Source organism: Canis aureus, chromosome 20 (genome assembly GCF_053574225.1).
Source record: "Canis aureus isolate CA01 chromosome 20, VMU_Caureus_v.1.0, whole genome shotgun sequence".
NCBI classification, from domain to species: Eukaryota; Metazoa; Chordata; class Mammalia; order Carnivora; family Canidae; genus Canis; species Canis aureus.
The window spans coordinates 40,133,237-40,150,671 of NC_135630.1; the positions used below are offsets into that span (position 1 = coordinate 40,133,237).

The following is a 17,435-nucleotide window of genomic DNA, read 5'->3' on the forward strand; positions in this document are numbered from 1 at the left end:
ACGTCGGGCTCCCCGTGCATGGAGCCTGCTTCTCCCTCTGCCTGTGTCTCTGCCTCTCTTTCTCTGTGTGACTATCATAAATAAATAAAAAAAAATTAAAAAAAAATGACTACTAGGTTTATGGTTTTAATAGCTGGATGGGTAATTATGTCCTTGACTCCTAGGATAAGAACAATACATAAGACTAGAAGAGGAATATGTTCAGTTTGGACCTGTGGAGTGTGCAGTTACTTGTACAGATTTAGGAGAAGATGCCAAGCATGAATTTGGATGTTTTCGAACTCAGAGACGTGAGCAGGGCTATACATTTAGAGGTCTCACTACATGGTGGTGATTGAAACCAGAGATGTGTATGACACTTCAGGAGAGAATGTGAAAGATCTCTATAGAGAACAAAACAAATCAAAAGCGAACCAAACACTATTCCCTTTGTAGAAAAGTGATGGAGTTAGTAGTAAAATGAATTCAGCCATATTCAGATAATTTACTTGTGTTTCCTTCTGAAACGTTCAGAATGAGACCATGTTGTGGAGACATTTGGTAGTTATTCTAAAGTGTTCTATGTCATAAATTAGCATCAGGAGGTAGGATACATGTAGGGAAAGAAGCATTCATCTAAATAACCTCCACATAATCAATTCATGTGGAGGTTTGGTCAGTTTTCTGGGGAATTTGATCAATGCTGATGGTTTCCAGCTTTAATGGGTCACAACTTTTTCCTCTTTTAATTTATACAAAAGTTGACTTATGTGAGTGATCCTTAAATTGGATCCTACTAATTATTCTGCAACTTATGCTCTATAGAAAATAGAAGTAACTTTTTAATAAATGATGTCATAGAATGGTCAAGTCTGGAGTGCCTGGGTGGCTCAGTCAAATGAATGTCTGCTTTCAGCTCAGGTCATGATCTCAGGGTCCTGGGATTGAGCCCCATGTCAGGCTCCTTGTGCAGTAGGGAGTCTGCTTCACCCTTCCTCCCTCTGCACCCCACTTGTGCTCTCTTCCCTCCCTCAATCTCTCTCTCTCTCTAATAATCTTAAAGAAAGGCCAAGCCAAAAATATTTTAATGGAAAGACTCAAACATAGCAAAGACTGAAAGTAATATTACTGAAACTTTTGAGATAAAGTTATTATACAGAAAATGAGTAAATAGAATGAGCACAATAGTCAAAATGTGACATAAAGCAACCTCCTATACCATACCTGTTTGGAGAGCCAAGTATCTGATGTCATCTCGTATTTCTGAAAAGAAATAATGAACTCCATGAAGCTTCTGAACACTAAAATGAGTAGGCATCAATTTTTTTTTACATGTTTCCATTAGGCATTTTTTTTCCCTCTCTTCAACTAGTGAAATACCATGAGAGATCGTATTATCACTACTGTTTTCAACTGAATGAATAAGTACAGAATTGGGATTAAATGATAATTTAATTATAAATCCTTCCTTTGGTGAGCTCCTTTAGAATTCCCAGTAGTATGTCACCAGGGATAGAAGATCATTTTCCAGTGCTGTTTGATTACCTCATTCAAACTGTTTTGAACCACTAGGCACTGTCTCTTTTCACCTCTAGGCATCATTGGGAAACAAAATTATTAAGTCCTTCAAAAGAACTGGGCAAACATCCAGGAATAAAATGAAAAGGTAGATGTTCTTTCAACATTTAATCCACTCTCCATCATAGTCATTTTCTTTTCTTAAGGAAAAATAAACATTTGAAATGACAAAATTTTATGTACCATTAAGGTAATCTTGCAAATGATTAGAACCAAGATCATATTTCACAAAGCAAAATGAGATTAATTTAATCTTAAATTAAATATGTGTAGATACAGTAAGTTTTACTAGTAATGTTTACATATAGGAACTTATGAAAGTCTAATATTCTAGAAAAAATTAATCTATAATAAAAATATTTAAATGAAGAAAACTAAACACAGTATGTTACCAATCTTACATATATGCAGAGGTATAATTTAAAATTGTTATAAAAGTTTATTTATAGTTTTTTTTTTTTACCACTATTATCTTTCAAAGCTGTATTATTACATTATAATCGAACACTTTCTCTTTTCAGGGCCTGTTTTTATGTTTTTTTTTTATGTTTTTTTTTTCTTATGTTTTTTTCACTAGATTTTCTACATATAGATATCAAGGAAACATCTAACTAAAATATTCCTTGATTTTCTATTTGCATCTCTGCAATAACCATCCTTGGTTATTGGTATCTATAAAACATAGACACACAAAAATATATCAATGTCACTTTTCATTAGTATTACTCTTTGTTAGAATCCATTGAAGTCCAAAGTTTTCACATGCATTTATCTTACTATCTCAATATAGTAGACAGCAAAATAATTTTTAAGTTCATAATGGATTAGAAATATATTAGAAATATAATATGTAGGGATGCCTGGATAGCTCAGTGGTTGAGCATCTGCCTCCGGCTCAGGTCGTGATCCCAGAGTCCTGGGATCGAGTCCCACATCAGGCTCCTCATAGAGAGCCTGCTTCTCCCTCTGCCTATGTCTCTGCCTCTCTCTCTCTCTCTGTATCTCTCATGAATAAATTTTTAAAATTTAAAAGAAAAGAAATATAACAATATCAATAAGGTACCAAATCAATAATATGATTGGGTTCCTATATCTATTTTCTTCTGAAGCATTTTGATACATTCTTGCCAATACATATACAGATTATCATCATATAGAAAAGATGACAGGTTTTCTCTGACTAGAATATACACATGCCAATTTCTTTTTTTTTTTTTTTTTAATTTTTATTTATTTATGATAGTCACAGAGAGAGAGAGAGGCAGAGACACAGGCAGAGGGAGAAGCAGGCTCCATGCACCGGGAGCCTGATGTGGGATTCGATCCCGGGTCTCCAGGATCGTGCCCTGGGCCAAAGGCAGGCGCCAAACCGCTGCGCCACCCAGGGATCCCCCACATGCCAATTTCTAAATGATGTAGTACTTAGCTGAATAAAAAATGGTGCAGAATACTTTCACAAATAAATGGTGAAATCCTATCAGCCTATCAGATGATGGTTGAAATAAGTTTCCTATTAATACAAGCTAAATGTAAAGAGCATTAGTCAAATCCAGTAAGTAAATGACTAACTCATCAACTTTATCTCCCTATCTATGCTTATCACTCCAATCAAAACAAATTTCTTCCCCCTTACAAATTATGCTTTAATATTGGAGAATAACTTGTATATAGTGATATGGATAGCTCTAAAGTGTTTGTGATGAGTTTTAACAGATATATTCACAGGCCATCAAGATATAAGATCTTCACACTTTCACATCTTCTCTCATGCCCCTTCCCAGAGGTTCCAAAAAGGCAGTCACTCTTCTGAACTCTTTCCCCATAGATTAGTCTTGCCTATTTTAGAAGTTCAGATAATTGAAATTATGTATTATGTACTTTTTTGAGTGGGACTTCTTTCACACTGTTTTTGAGATGCACTTATATTGCTGGGCATTTATCAGTATTGTTTCTTTTTCAATTGCTGAGCAGAATTCTGTTGTATAGATATGGCTCATTCTGTTTATTAATTCCTTGTTAATAGATAATTAGTTTCCAGTTTTTAGCTACTGTAAATAAAGCTTCTCTAAAAAAAATTTTTTTTAACAAAGCCTCGTTGGACAGTTTTTTTTTTCTCTTGTCCAAATATCTAGGAATGGAGTTACTGAAGTATGGACTATATATATATATATATATATATCTATATTTATACATCTATCTATATATCTACATACATATATAACATATATTATATATACATACGTAAGCTATAATGTTTTTATGTGTATGTTTAACTTTACTGCAAAAACATTTTTAAAGTAGCTGTATCATTTTACACTTCTACTCATGAAGAGTAAGAACTGCAATTTTCTACATCCTCATCAATAATTAATGTTGTCACCTTTTTGTTTTAATTTTAGTCATTGTAATGGTAATGTAGTATTATCTAATCATGAGTTAATCTATATTTTCCTAATGTCTAATAATGTTGAATACTTTTTCATGAATTTATTACTTCCCTATGCATTTCTGTTTACAGTTTTTGATCTTTTTATTGCTTTGTCTTTTCATTATTGAAATGTATACATTTCTTTGTCAGATACACATTTTGCAAAATATTTCCCCCTACTCTGCAGTTAGCTACTTCTTAATGGTGCTTTTGATGAGAAGTTTCTAATTTTGATGATGTCTAATGTACTATTTTTTTCTTTTATGATTAATGACCTTTTGCCTATTCAGTATAACAAAGTTATATCCCATATTTTTGTCTAGAAGATTGACAGTATCATCTCTTAGATTTAGGACTGCAATTTATCTCAAATTAATTTTAGAATATGGTATGTGATAGGTGCCAGATACCATTGTACTTTTCATTTGGTTCTTGATTGGTCCAGCATCATTTTCCCCCATTTGGATTGTCTTCACACCTCTGTTAAAAATCACTTGATAAGTATGGATCTATTTCTAGAAACTCTATTAGTTTGGTTGATCTATTTGTGTGTTCTTCTGCCTCCATTACAATCTTTCAGTTTCTGTTGCTTTCTAGTTATTCTTGAAATCCAGTAATGCAACTTCCAACATTTTTTGCTTTTCTACAAGACTGTATAGCTCATCAGATCTTTAGCATTTCCATATACATTTAGAACCAGCTTGTCTTTTCTACCGGATGAATCAATCAATCAATCGATTAATCTTCTAGGAATTTGTATTGTATTGATACTACAGTTCACTTTGAGTAGAATGCCATCTGTAATATCCAGCTTTTCAATTCCAGCATAGAGCTTCTATTTATTTAGTCTTCCTTAATGTCTTTCAAAAATGTTGTAGTTTTCAATATGGGGATTTTGCACGCTATTTGTTAAATTTATCCTTACGTATTTAATGTCTTAAAATTTTTAGTGGCATTTTTATTTTCCATTGTCATATTATGAATATATAGAAACACATTTTGTTGCTTCTCAACTCTTTATTTTGAAAAAAGTTCGAACTTACAGAGAAGTTAAAGACTGGTTCAAGAAACATCTGCATATCCTCTAGACATATTACTCATTTATTTATATTTTGCTCCATTTGTTTATTATTATATCCCTCTACTGTTTCTAAACCATTTGAAAGGAAGGCAAAAGTATTTTTTTCAAAATTAATTAGAAGTTAGAAATATACCTTATTTCTAAATAATCTGATAGAAATTTTTAGGTATTATATCCATTTACCTTGAAATAATTCAATAAGCATTTCTTAAGAAAATGACAGTATCCTGTGTACATGTTTGTTTTTTTTTTACAGTAAAATGATCGAAATCAGGAAATTAAACAATTTAGGTTGGTACACTGACTTGTGAATTGTGACCCACTCTTGGATTTGTGTTTTTTGTAGATTTCCTACTTTTTATTTATGCAATAATGAAGAGAATTTTATTTATTCCTCGCGAATCATTATGATATTTATTCCTTGCCAAGTTATTCTGGTTAGAGTCTCTAATAAAGTTTGCATAGCACAGTGAGAATGTATATCATTAGTTAACATCCACTATCGCATATAACTACATTTTTTTTCCCTTATGATGAGAACTTTTAAGGTTTATTCTCTTAGCAACTTTCAAACATAAATGAAGTATTGTTAACCATAGTCCTCATGGTGTATATTACATTCCCAGAACTTACTTATCTTACAACTAGAACTTTGTACCTTTTAATCACCTTCACACATCTTCCTTACCTTTACCATCATGTCACCTCTGGCAAACAAAGTCTAATCTTTCTTTTTCTAATTCCACATATAAGTGAGATCATACAGTATTTGTTCTCTAACCTAGTTCACTCAGAATAAATGCCCTCAAGGTCCCTCCTCTGTTGTTACAAATAGCAGGATTTCTTTCTTTATTATGGCTGAATAGCATTTGTGTGTGTACCTGCGTGTGTGCATATATTTGTGACATTTTCTTTTTCCATCCACCCGTGGATGGACACTTGCTTTCTACGCCCATCTTGGCTATTGTAAGTAATGCTGCAATGAACATGGGCTTGCAGATATATCCTGGGATAGTGATTTCACTTCCTTTAGATACATATCCAGAATCTGAATTGCTGTATTATATTTTATTTTCAATTTCCTGAGGATCTGTCCTACTTTTTTCTACAGTGACTATACTGACATAACATTCTTAACACAGTGCACAGGGTTCCCTTTGCTCTAGTTCCTCACCAGCATTTATCTCTGGTCTTTTTGACACTAGCCATGCTAACAGGCATGAGGCAATAAACAACTGCAGTTTTGATTTGCATTTCCCTAATGATTAGTGATGCTGAGCACCTTTTCATATACCTGTTGGCTATTTTATTATCTTCTTTGGAAAAATGTCTATTCAGATCCTTTGCCCATATTTAAATTAGATCATTGGGGTTTTGGTTTGTTTTGTTTGTTTTTGTTTTATTTTGCTACTGAGTTGTATGAGTTATTTATATATTTTATATATGAACCCCTTATCAGATGCATGATTTGCAAAATGTTCTTCCATTCCACAGGGTAGCTTTTCAATTCATTAACTGTTTCTTTCTCTCTTTCTTTTTTCTTTTCTTTTTCTTTTTTTTTTATTGTTGACTGTTTCTTTTACTGTGCATGGTTGACTTTTAACTTACTTAGGTTATCCATTACCTCTAGAAAAAAACAAAAACTAAAAGATATTTTTATTTTATTTTACTCACATATTTACCATTTTGGGTACCTTTCTTTTCTTTATTTAGATTTGAGTCTTCATCTGATGCTATTTCTTTCAGACTGAATAACTTCATTTCATGGTATTTATGCAGATATACTTGTGCTGAATTAGCTCTTATTTATCTGAAAATGTCAGTCTTCATTTTTGAAAGATACTTTCATAGGATATAGACTTCTGGTTTACATTGTTTTTCTTTGAGTCTTTAAAAAATGTATCCTATTGCTCCCTGGCTTATATCATTTCCAATAAGATAGAGGCAATTATTTTCATCATTCTATTCCCCCATATGTAACATGTTTCCTCTCAGGCTGTTTTAAAGTTTTTCTCTTAGTCTTTGGTTTTCAATACTTTGAATATTATGTGTCTGCTTATTTTCATTGTTTTTATCCTGTTTGGGATTTGCTAACTTCTTAGATATATAGGTTAATGGTTTTTCTTCAAATTTGGGATATATTAAGTCATTGTTTCTTAATTTTTCTTTCCTGCTCCAATATTTCAAACCTTGCCTTCTGTGTGTATTACATCCTACATATATATCAGCTCAAATTATTCCATATGTAACTGAGGCTTTGTTCCTTTTTTTTTTTTTTTTTCAGGTTTTTCCTCCCCCTCAGGACTTCAGTTTGAATTTTTTTTATTTCCCTGACTACAACAATGTCTAATTTGTGTTTGGACATTATTGTCTGGACATTGTCCAGACATTTTCATATCAGATACTGTTCATTTTAGTTCCTGAAATTCCATTGTTCTGTATTTTAAAGTTTATTTCTCTACTCAAATCTCTCATCTATTTATTAATTAGGGCCACCCTTTAATTTGCCAAATATCTTTCAATCACCTTTAGAAAATTCTATATTGGTTATTTCTAATATCTCTATTCTGTGTAAGTCTGCTTTTATAACCATTTGGGGGGGCAGGTTATATTTTCTGTTTTTCTACATATAGTATGTTTTGATTGTGTAATTGATATTTTAAATTTTAATTCTCCATTTAAAAGAGTAAACTTTGTTCTAGGAAGACAGCTAATTTATAGGCATGTACTTGATCCTTTTGAAATTTAATATAAAAGTTTATTGTAAAGAGTATAGAACAGCCTTATTTCTAATGCATTTTTCTTTCTGGGCTGTGAGTTGAAAAATGCAAAGGGTTTTTCAGTGAGAGCTCTCTATTTTTGTTGTTTGGTACTCCAAAGTCTCCAAGCATTGTGCAACCTGCAGGTTCTATATTTGCTTCTCTCCCTGTGAAGCATATCCTGTACTTGCAGGCTTACTCACTGAGCTAAAGCCTTAAGAGGTCCTTTACATAGATTGCCAGAGCTCTTCTCTCTATAGCTCCAGATCTTGTGGTACTTGTCCTGCAAATTTCACCCATCACAATAGCCTCAAACTGATTCCCTCTGCCTCCTTGGATCAGTGATACCACTGTGCTTTTCTAGGACTCCATTAGCTTGCACTCTACATATCAGCATGTTCCCTACAGGAAGTTAGGCTTATCTTACATATTTACATTATTTTACTATTTATGCCCTGATCCTGCTATTGTCCAATATCTGAGAGTAGTTTTTTAATACATTTTGTATAGTTTTATAGTTGACTACAGCAGTGATGCTAGGCTGGCAACATTTACTCTATCCTGTCCAGAAACAGAAGTTTGAAAATTCTGTTGCTAAATAGTTGAGAATAGTTTACTAAGTACCAATACAGGCATACAGTGCAACAATTTAAACTGATTACAGTATACCTTCTGTTAAGAACTTTAAAAAACAATTACACATATAGTATTTATTGCAGAGTTTATAAAAACGGATTGTAGAAATAGAAATACAACCTACTTTCAAAACACAGTGGTTCAAGGACCAGTTTTTCTTTTTTACTCTTCTTATTTAAGTTAAAAACGGAGACACTGTCCATTATTTTAGAAGACTAATCTGAACTACCAAAAAAATTGAAGTTTTGGAATATGTTTCAAAAAGATAGGAAAAACATTCCACATTCACAAGTTAACCAAGGCCAAAGACATATTTCAGGATTAAAGTAATGGGGCTTAGACTCTCTTTTATACTATACAAGAATTCATTTTTTATAGTTCTCTTTTGCTTATCATCCATATTTCTCACTTCAAAGTTTGGATAATTTATGGATTATAGTATATTCTTCTAATAGAATGACTCCCAACTACCTCTGGAAATTAAATATTGGTCTTTGTACAATGGATTGCCTGATATCCCTCAGAGAATAGCATAAACTACTTCATTTTAAGCATAAAGAAAAGTAAACTATACTTACTCTACTGCAAGCACCAGTGGTAGTCTCACAGACAGTGAGGATGGAGATGTTCTGAGGCCGGTTTAACCATCTGACCACTGTCTTGGTATTGCTTACCCATTTAACCATAGTGATATAATATTCTCTAGTTTGGAAACAAAAAAATATTTACATTTACAGCAGAGAACCTATAGAGTACCAATAATAAACAATTGCTATTTTATATACAAGGATAAGTGAAACACTTTGAGGATGCAAAATCATATTAATTTCTATTTATACATGCGTATCTGCTATTCCAAATACTCACATATATAAATACAAATATGTGTGTATGTAAACACGTGTATATATACATACACATACAAATCTACAGAAAATTTGAGAATAAATATGAAAATGAATGATATCCTAGAAAGGAGATCTTTATTTTTATTATTTTTTTGAAAGGAGATCTTGAGAAAAATAAAAATAATCAAGATGATAGACATTTATGAATAATTTTTTAAAACTTTCTATTGATTAGCACTAATATGTGCAATAAGCATAAATTTTTAAACTACATTCTATTTTTGTAAAAAATAAAATCACTAATCAATTAAAAGGCAAAACTTATTCTTTATTTAATATTTCTTATGCACGATTTTCATGTTATTTCACTTTACTGATGGGACTTGCATGACAAAGTCATTAGTTTTCATTTATTTATTTTGTGTGTGTGGTCTTTCTCAGGTGTGAGCCAAGGGCCAGTCCCAATCCTATTCATTACACGTACATATACACACACACAGACACATGCATATGTATATATGCACACACATATATAACACATATATACACATATATTAATTTTTAAAATATTTATTTGAAATAGTTTAAAACAAATGAGGTATTAAAGTGAGGAGATGAGAGACTATAGAATTTTCAATATAGTGAGGATATTAATTAGTAAGCCTATGATTTTAGACTATTTGTAGATTGGGAAAGCTTGTATTTTTTCCTATAGTTAGTTATATTTCTTTCATTATAGATTCTGTGATTGGAAATTTACATACTATCTCAAAAACCCTCAACCCACACAGACAAAACACAATGGTCAACATTGAATTCAATTTATGATAAAAAGAAAAAAAAAAAAAAACTTCCAACAAATTTGCCCAGTTTCAGAGTAGATGAGATGATTTAAAGTGCCATCTGTGAGCACTGTCTTAAAATTAATCCACCCAGGGGCACCTGGGTGGCTCAGTCAGTTAAGCATTTGACTATTGGTTTCCACTCAGGTCATGATCTCTTGAGATGGGAGATTCAGCCCTCTATCAGGCTCTATGCTCAGTGGGGAGTCTGCTTAGATTCTCTTCCCCTGCCTCTCCCCACTCCAAATAAATAAATAAATAAATAAATAAATAAATAAATAAATAAATAAATAAAATCTTTTAAAAAATTCACCCAGTTTTTGTGGGGCTTAGAAAAAATCATGTATGGGAGAAAAGCTTTGTGATACAAATCACCTATCCTTAGACACATGTGGGTTAGACATTTAGCTACATGAATCTTACACTTCTAACATTTCTACTGCTTCCACCAGAAAACTGGTTAACCCATCAAAGCAAAGATGTCAGGAGAAGGCAAGCAAAACTTAGCATACAGTGAAGCCTGTGTAATTTCTTCAACAACCTCTTCAAGACATCTGGCAGCTTTCAAAACCAGCTAAGTCTCACTTGAAAATGCCAAGAATTTCAGTGAAATCATAACATGAAGTTCCCTAAATAGTTAACAAAGGCAACTTTGAAACAAATATGCAACTGGTTTAGGATTAATTTGGTCAAATGCATGGGCTTTGTGATTCTTCAAAGAATGGTATCCTGTTCATTTTTACTGTTTTTGTTTAAATTGATTTATTTTGCATGCATTATGATGTTCAGCAATGTGACTATTATAAAAGGAAAGATAGGTGTTAATCTTAATGGATTTATCTACAGAATTTAGCATGGAAGAAAATATTAATGGATACTATAATCAGGAAAGGAAATGCTAAACTCTGACAATATATATTTCTGATTAACTAGTGTAAATGTTGTTTAGAATTGAAGTAAAAAATAATTTGGTTATTGAAAACAACTGACCAAAGACTGCAAAATCAAGGAGGTTATATTCACAGGAAAATCTAGGTAGAACTGGTATACATAAATTTTCAAACCCAATTAGGAATTTATCTTAATTAGTTAAAGCGAGTAATATTCCATATCGTGTCAAATGAGATGACAACCAACATGAATAATTTCTAATAACAACTGCAACCATAAAACTAATTTAAATATTCATCTTGAGTATTTCCCCTTTCAAAGTAGCCCTCAAATATAATGTTGCAAGAGCATCCTCCTTATAATGTCTTTATAGACATTGACACATATTTATTATCCATGATGGAAAATCTTAACTTTTAAAAAAGGATTTCATATTAGAAAAACAAAATTCAACCAGTGTAAATCTGGTGATTAAGTGATTTTTTTAAAGGGAATGCTAATTTAGGGGTAAAATTAAGTTAAAACAATAAATTCATAGTTATACCACTTATCTTTCTCTTTGATTAAACATTGTGGTTATAACATATCTAATGCCTATAATCAGAATTTAGTGTGATGTGAACTTAGTATATACCTTATTTATAATCTGAAAGATGGGAGTTCTCTCCAAAATTGAATTTATAAGATTTTTCAGGGGTAATTTCAAGCCACTAAAATTTCCATGATAATGTATTGAGATTATCTAAAATGAAAGTTAAAATAGAGCCTGGCACTTAAGAGGTAAGATACAGTCAGTATTCTTTCTTTCCTTATCCCAGGATTCTAGGTATACCTCTACTCAGTTTGCTCATAAGTAAGCAGCTTCCTCCGAATGAGGGAGTAGGTAAGGGCCCTTACCTGGAAATCACACTCCTTGGCCTGTCTTTTGCTGATGTGGCTGTCCTCCTGGAGCTCCATTTCATGAACACATTAGATCTGGTATACCATGACCAGTACTAGGAGAAGTGTCCCCTCCTTATATTATAACTGGTCTAGTTCCTGCTTGTTCCTAGTCTCCATGGCTCTGGATTACCCAGAAAATCTTCAAGGAACTCATCTTCTTGAGCCACAGAGACAGACAAGCAGGTTAGAGGTATTAAACTCAAGTCAAGAAAGACTTTCTATCAGCTAGGTGGTCTGGCACAGAAGATCTAATTATTCACAAGGGTATGTGGAATGGAGGCCCCAGCATCATCAGCAGACAGGTACTATGTTAGAAGTCACACCTGTATTTTCACTGGCTTTCTGTCCAATCACTGCTCTTTGTATACATATAGTTGCACCAAGCTCACTCTCTTCCAGATAATCCAGGATCTCAACTGATAACTATCTTGTAATGGCATGAATGACCAACTCATACCTAGTTCAAAGATCTCTGTTCATAACAATGAATTACTTGTAAGAAGGGTCATTTAGGACATTTCCATGAACATAGAACATTTTCTTAATTTGATTTTTTTGTAAGACAGGAATATCCTTTGGCAAAGAGGAAGATATAAACTAGGCATACTTCAGTGATAATACGGTGCTATCAAGCCCAGGTGACAGGTAATATGACAATGTCTCATCGGTGATACATGCTAAGAATAATGAGTCACAAAGAGTGGACTACTAAAGAAAGATTTCAAGTAAATAAAATAATGTCAAAGGCACAGAGTAAGGAAAAGCCAAAGACAAAATACTACCTTTCCTCTTCAGTCTGGAGATATCTGAATATAAAGGATAATCACTTCCTCAGAACAATGTGACAACTGCCTAGCCTGTAGAAAAATCTACATTTCATTACTATAAAAAAATCTTTCCACCTAGGGGGCGCCTGGTGGCTCTGGGTGGGAAAAAAATCTTTCCACCAGAACTTAAATATATATTTTTAAAATCTTAATTATATGGTCCAATAATGATACAGAATGATTGTAATACCTTAAACACACAGTGTAAAAATTTACAAAATGTTCCTTCCTCTTAAGATGAGATAGATGAATCATCTAACTCCCAAATGGGTCTAAAATGTTCAGGAAAGCGCATTATCTAAGTTCCTATTGTGCTACATTCTGAAGAATCAACACAGACAATAAATAAAGAGTATGAGCTGAATCACTATTGAAGAAAAGTTGCATTCATGATCTGAATTTGCTTGATAAAGGATCTTCAGCTAAAGATGAATCACAAATATACTTTTTTTTTTTAAAAAAATGGAGTATAGGAGAAGGAAAAAAGAAAAGAAATTATACTTTTCTCCAAGTTACGGTATTCTTCTAAATTCTTTTTAAACCAATATAAATGAATTGAAATTTATTTCACAATCTTTGACTAGAGTTTAAGTATCTGGTGTTAGGGAATGTCTACTGAATGCTGATTTTATCTTGCAGACATATTTCTCCAAGACATATAATAACTTACACACCTGAGTTGTTAAAATCAAATCAACCAAATAATCAGCAGACCAGATGACTTAACATCTTTAAATTCTAAAAAATTCTTGATCTTTGGAGTGGGAGTCAAAGAACACAGTTTCTAATATACTTTAAGTCCCAAGAGACCATCTTTCTATGTATTTTCTAAATCTTCCTACCTACTTAGGTGTGCACATATACATTTAATAACAGTTATTGTCACAATGGTGCTTTTATGAGAAAAAAGGCTTAGAGATGGTCACATATGAAGTTCAAGTTTAGTAGAAAAAAGGAAGGATCAAAAAGGAAAAAAAGATAGGTTATAACTGCAAAGAGTATTAGAATATTATTATTAATTGCCATTATGTATATCTGAAGATAATATAAAATATGGTATATGCTTAAATAACATACAAAAGATGAGTAAAAGTAAATTATTCCAGAATGAATTATTCATTAGGTAGAATCTAATGGTATAAAATAGAATCTCAAATGTATGAGTAGCTATAAACACAACACAAACTCCAAAAAAAGGAGAGGACATTTGTCTTAATAAGGCATGGGAAATTATGTTGCTAATAAGTAATTAATGCATGTTTATACTTATGCATTAAAAAAAATAAAATATGGTTTCTCTTTCTTGGAATTTGTAGGAGTATTGTCACTAATAAATAGGAGAATACTGCTACTGATATTGGTATCAAAAATTTAACTTACATATTTAATAGATTTAATTTTTTAAAATAAAAAAAGAATTTGAGTTACTTTAGAAAGATTTAAGAATAACATGGTAAAGTAAATTAGGAGAAGAAAAAGGAAAATAAGTTAGAAAGGGAAATGGGTGTTAGTCACCATGGGTAAACTCCAGGTCCACCATATACTAATGCAACTAGTTAAAACACCATTATTTAAATGACTCGCAGTGCACATGAGAAAATGAGGCAGGTTTGCAGGAGAAGCACATGCGCTAGTTAGATGAATCATAGATGTGTGTATGTGTTTGTGTATGAGTGTGTTTGTGTGTGTGTGTCTGTATAGAAACAGAGAGACAGAAAGACACTACACACAGGAAAAGACAGACTGTCAGGGAGAGAAAACACTTCTCACATGTCTTCAGAAAAATCACTGTGTGCTGGTGTGGATATCTCCAACACTTGCATAAAGTATGATATACTTCTGCCAATATTATTCTTAAATTATTTGTATGGAATATTCTCCATTTGCCAGGTCCATTCTCCAACTCTCTCCTTGTAGTTTCCAGAGGCTGGCCGCCACCGTGAGGCTGCTTTGCCAGTAGAATGCTTCTGTTGGAACTCCAAGTTTAAGAGGAGAGAGAGTTTGGGGTATTAATTCCCAGGACTCACTTCCTAACTAGGGTGTGGTTCGGCAATGACTGAATTGCTCAATCTGTGGACAGGTCCTCCTGGTCCATCCTGTTCTTCAGGTACAGGCCTCTTCAGGATTCATAATTGAGCCTGCACCGCATTCCTTCAGTCCTGAGGACAGTGATAGCTTTCCCCTATTGTAGACTCAAAGTTTCTTTCCCATCCTCTGTGAGTTTCCTTCATTCTACTCACATTTTTGTTAATAGCCCCTTAATTAACTGCATTTCATTTACCCTTCTTGAGTGTATAATCTTTTTAAATTTTTAAGCTCTTAAAATCTCTAACTAGGAAGGCACAATAGTTTTCTAGTTAATTTCTATATGCCTAAAGCATTAAGTATAAAATATTAGAGATGTTAATCCTAAAACAAAATCAAGGAAAAAAATTAAAAGTTGGGTTTCCATCTTATGTGCAGCTAGATGAATGAAACTTTCTTTGATTCACACCATGGATGTATCTATTTTATTCATGTTTGCATGTTTCTGAGCTCATCCAAGTAATACTTATGGACAGAGTGACTAAATGCAGATGATCTAAAATTCATTTCTTATCCCTCTGTGACTTGGACTGAAACTTTCTACCAGAAACAAATGAGTAAGGAATGATTTCTATATAACTGAACCAAGGGAATATTTAAAAATATCAGTTTTGAAGTAAACTTTGATCTTGAGTTTTTCAATAAAAAATCATACATTTTGGTACATTTCACATGCTACAGGTGGTACTTACATGAGACCCTGAGGCAGAAAAGGCAAAGTTGTTTGGTGCATTGTATATATAAGGTATTACGTGACTCTACCCAAATTGTAGACCAAGTTCATCACTAAACCAACATCCTTGAATTACATTTAAGAGATTTTTCTCTACAAGATTCTTCCTCATTCTTAGTGGGATCTTGTATATTATTCTGTATACTCTCGATTTATATTTAAAGAGATGTGATAACTTTTTGCCATGGATTACTAACTTTATGATACTGTACTTCAAATATTACAGATATATACTTAACTTATAACCCAATAAATGACAACCGATTCTGTCTTTAAGAATTTTTGTGTTTGGTGACATTACTATATCTACGTGGTGAATCCACTGCAACCTCTTGGGTTATAAAATCAAGGTCCAGAATCACTACTCTTTCTTACACAGAAAGCTGGCTGTCGTAAAGTTGACTTCCATTTCAAAGATTTCAAAAGACTGATGAAAATAAAAAATTATTACTTTAAGGTGAGGTTACTCAGATCCAGAGAGAGGTAGAGTGAGTTATCCAAGCTCATGTCACGAAGTGGTGGAAGAGATGTGACTCAAACACTCCAGTTTGAGCATTAAACAAATCAGAGAAAAAGATAAGAGCTAAGATAAGACCACATAAAATACTAATGGCTTCCATAATTGCTTCATTTGTGATGAATACTTTCATGTTTGGTAGACAAAGTTCAGTAGAGTTCCTATCTGATTTAGTTAACTCTACTGCATTCTAAATATCAATTCCAAAGGCCCTGTAAGGATTTCTATCATGATCTGCATGAAATGCTCTATAACTTGAAACAGGCTTTACCGTATTTTCTCCCTCTGTTACCAACTAATTTTCTTTCTGGGCCTCATCTTTTCCTATTCATCTTTTCCATCAAAAATAGGAACAGGTTGTATTAGGTATTTATGGGTGCCCTTCCAGTGTAAACAGTCCATATATTTTTAATAACTTTACAAGTAGGGAAAATTTCCACACACTCTAGGCAGCACTGTCTGTGAAAATCCTCAACTGTGATAGAATTTCCCCAAATACATTAATGGAACAACTTTCTAATGAAATTTATATTTGAATCAGTCCCCCAGCACTGATTGTTGCTGGCATCAAAACAAAGTTTGAGCTTAGCCCCATATCATTCAATAGCATGAAAGTATTGTCCTAAATCAGCTACCTATTCCATCTCTAGGACCATTGTTAAATTTCAAAGGGTTGTACTATTTGAAAGAATACCCTTGAAGTTTAAGACCACTCTGAATTTCAAAATCCACATGATTATTTGATTCATTTTGTGTTATTGGAGATTTTACTAATATTGAAATTATGCTTCTGACACATAAAATATGTCTCTTTTCTCTCCATTCTAACTTCTTAGATAAGAAAGCTTCTTATGTAGGATATTTTGAAACCATATCTCATTGTATTTCCCTGCCTGGGGAAGAAAGCTAGGGAATCACTCCCAAGCTATGGGGAGAATTTCTGCTAGAAATAATTATACAAATTCTAGGAAGATTGTACTCATTTAAAGAGGACCATTTAAAAAAAATGGAGTAACTATTTTCAGGAAGAACATTCAATAGAAAATTATCCTTTGCCCCCATCTCCCTGTCACATCTCCTACAAAAAGTCTAATTCTCAACATTACTACATTTAGTTATTTTGTGGTGCTGCTAATCACCTTGAAACTTTAAATGCTCCCTGGGAACAACAAGAAACACAGAATGAGTTCATTCCTGCACTAATGGGGCAACCTCATATTTATTTTCAAGTGGATTTGTTGAGCTGATCACATCTCTTTAAATTGCAACAAAATGATAATTGAAGTAAA

The 17,435-nt window shown here is 32.8% G+C and overlaps 1 protein-coding gene and 1 long non-coding RNA gene across 10 annotated transcripts in view; one reads left to right on the plus strand and one right to left on the minus strand.

The window, feature by feature from the left end:
• The window catches only part of LOC144291733 (uncharacterized), a 167,109-nt gene that overhangs the window by 82,832 nt on the left and 66,842 nt on the right, over nt 1–17,435 (plus strand). The window lies entirely within an intron of this gene.
• DPP10 (dipeptidyl peptidase like 10) overlaps nt 1–17,435 on the minus strand; it is a 1,281,550-nt gene that overhangs the window by 74,523 nt on the left and 1,189,592 nt on the right. For all 5 annotated transcript variants that reach the window (XM_077861455.1, XM_077861454.1, XM_077861453.1 and 2 more), the window contains 2 exons: nt 9,040–9,163; nt 1,204–1,242 (listed from right to left, as the gene is read on the minus strand). In XM_077861455.1, the coding sequence (XP_077717581.1) occupies nt 1,204–1,242; nt 9,040–9,163 (163 nt within the window). The remainder of the gene's footprint in view (nt 1–1,203; nt 1,243–9,039; nt 9,164–17,435) is intronic.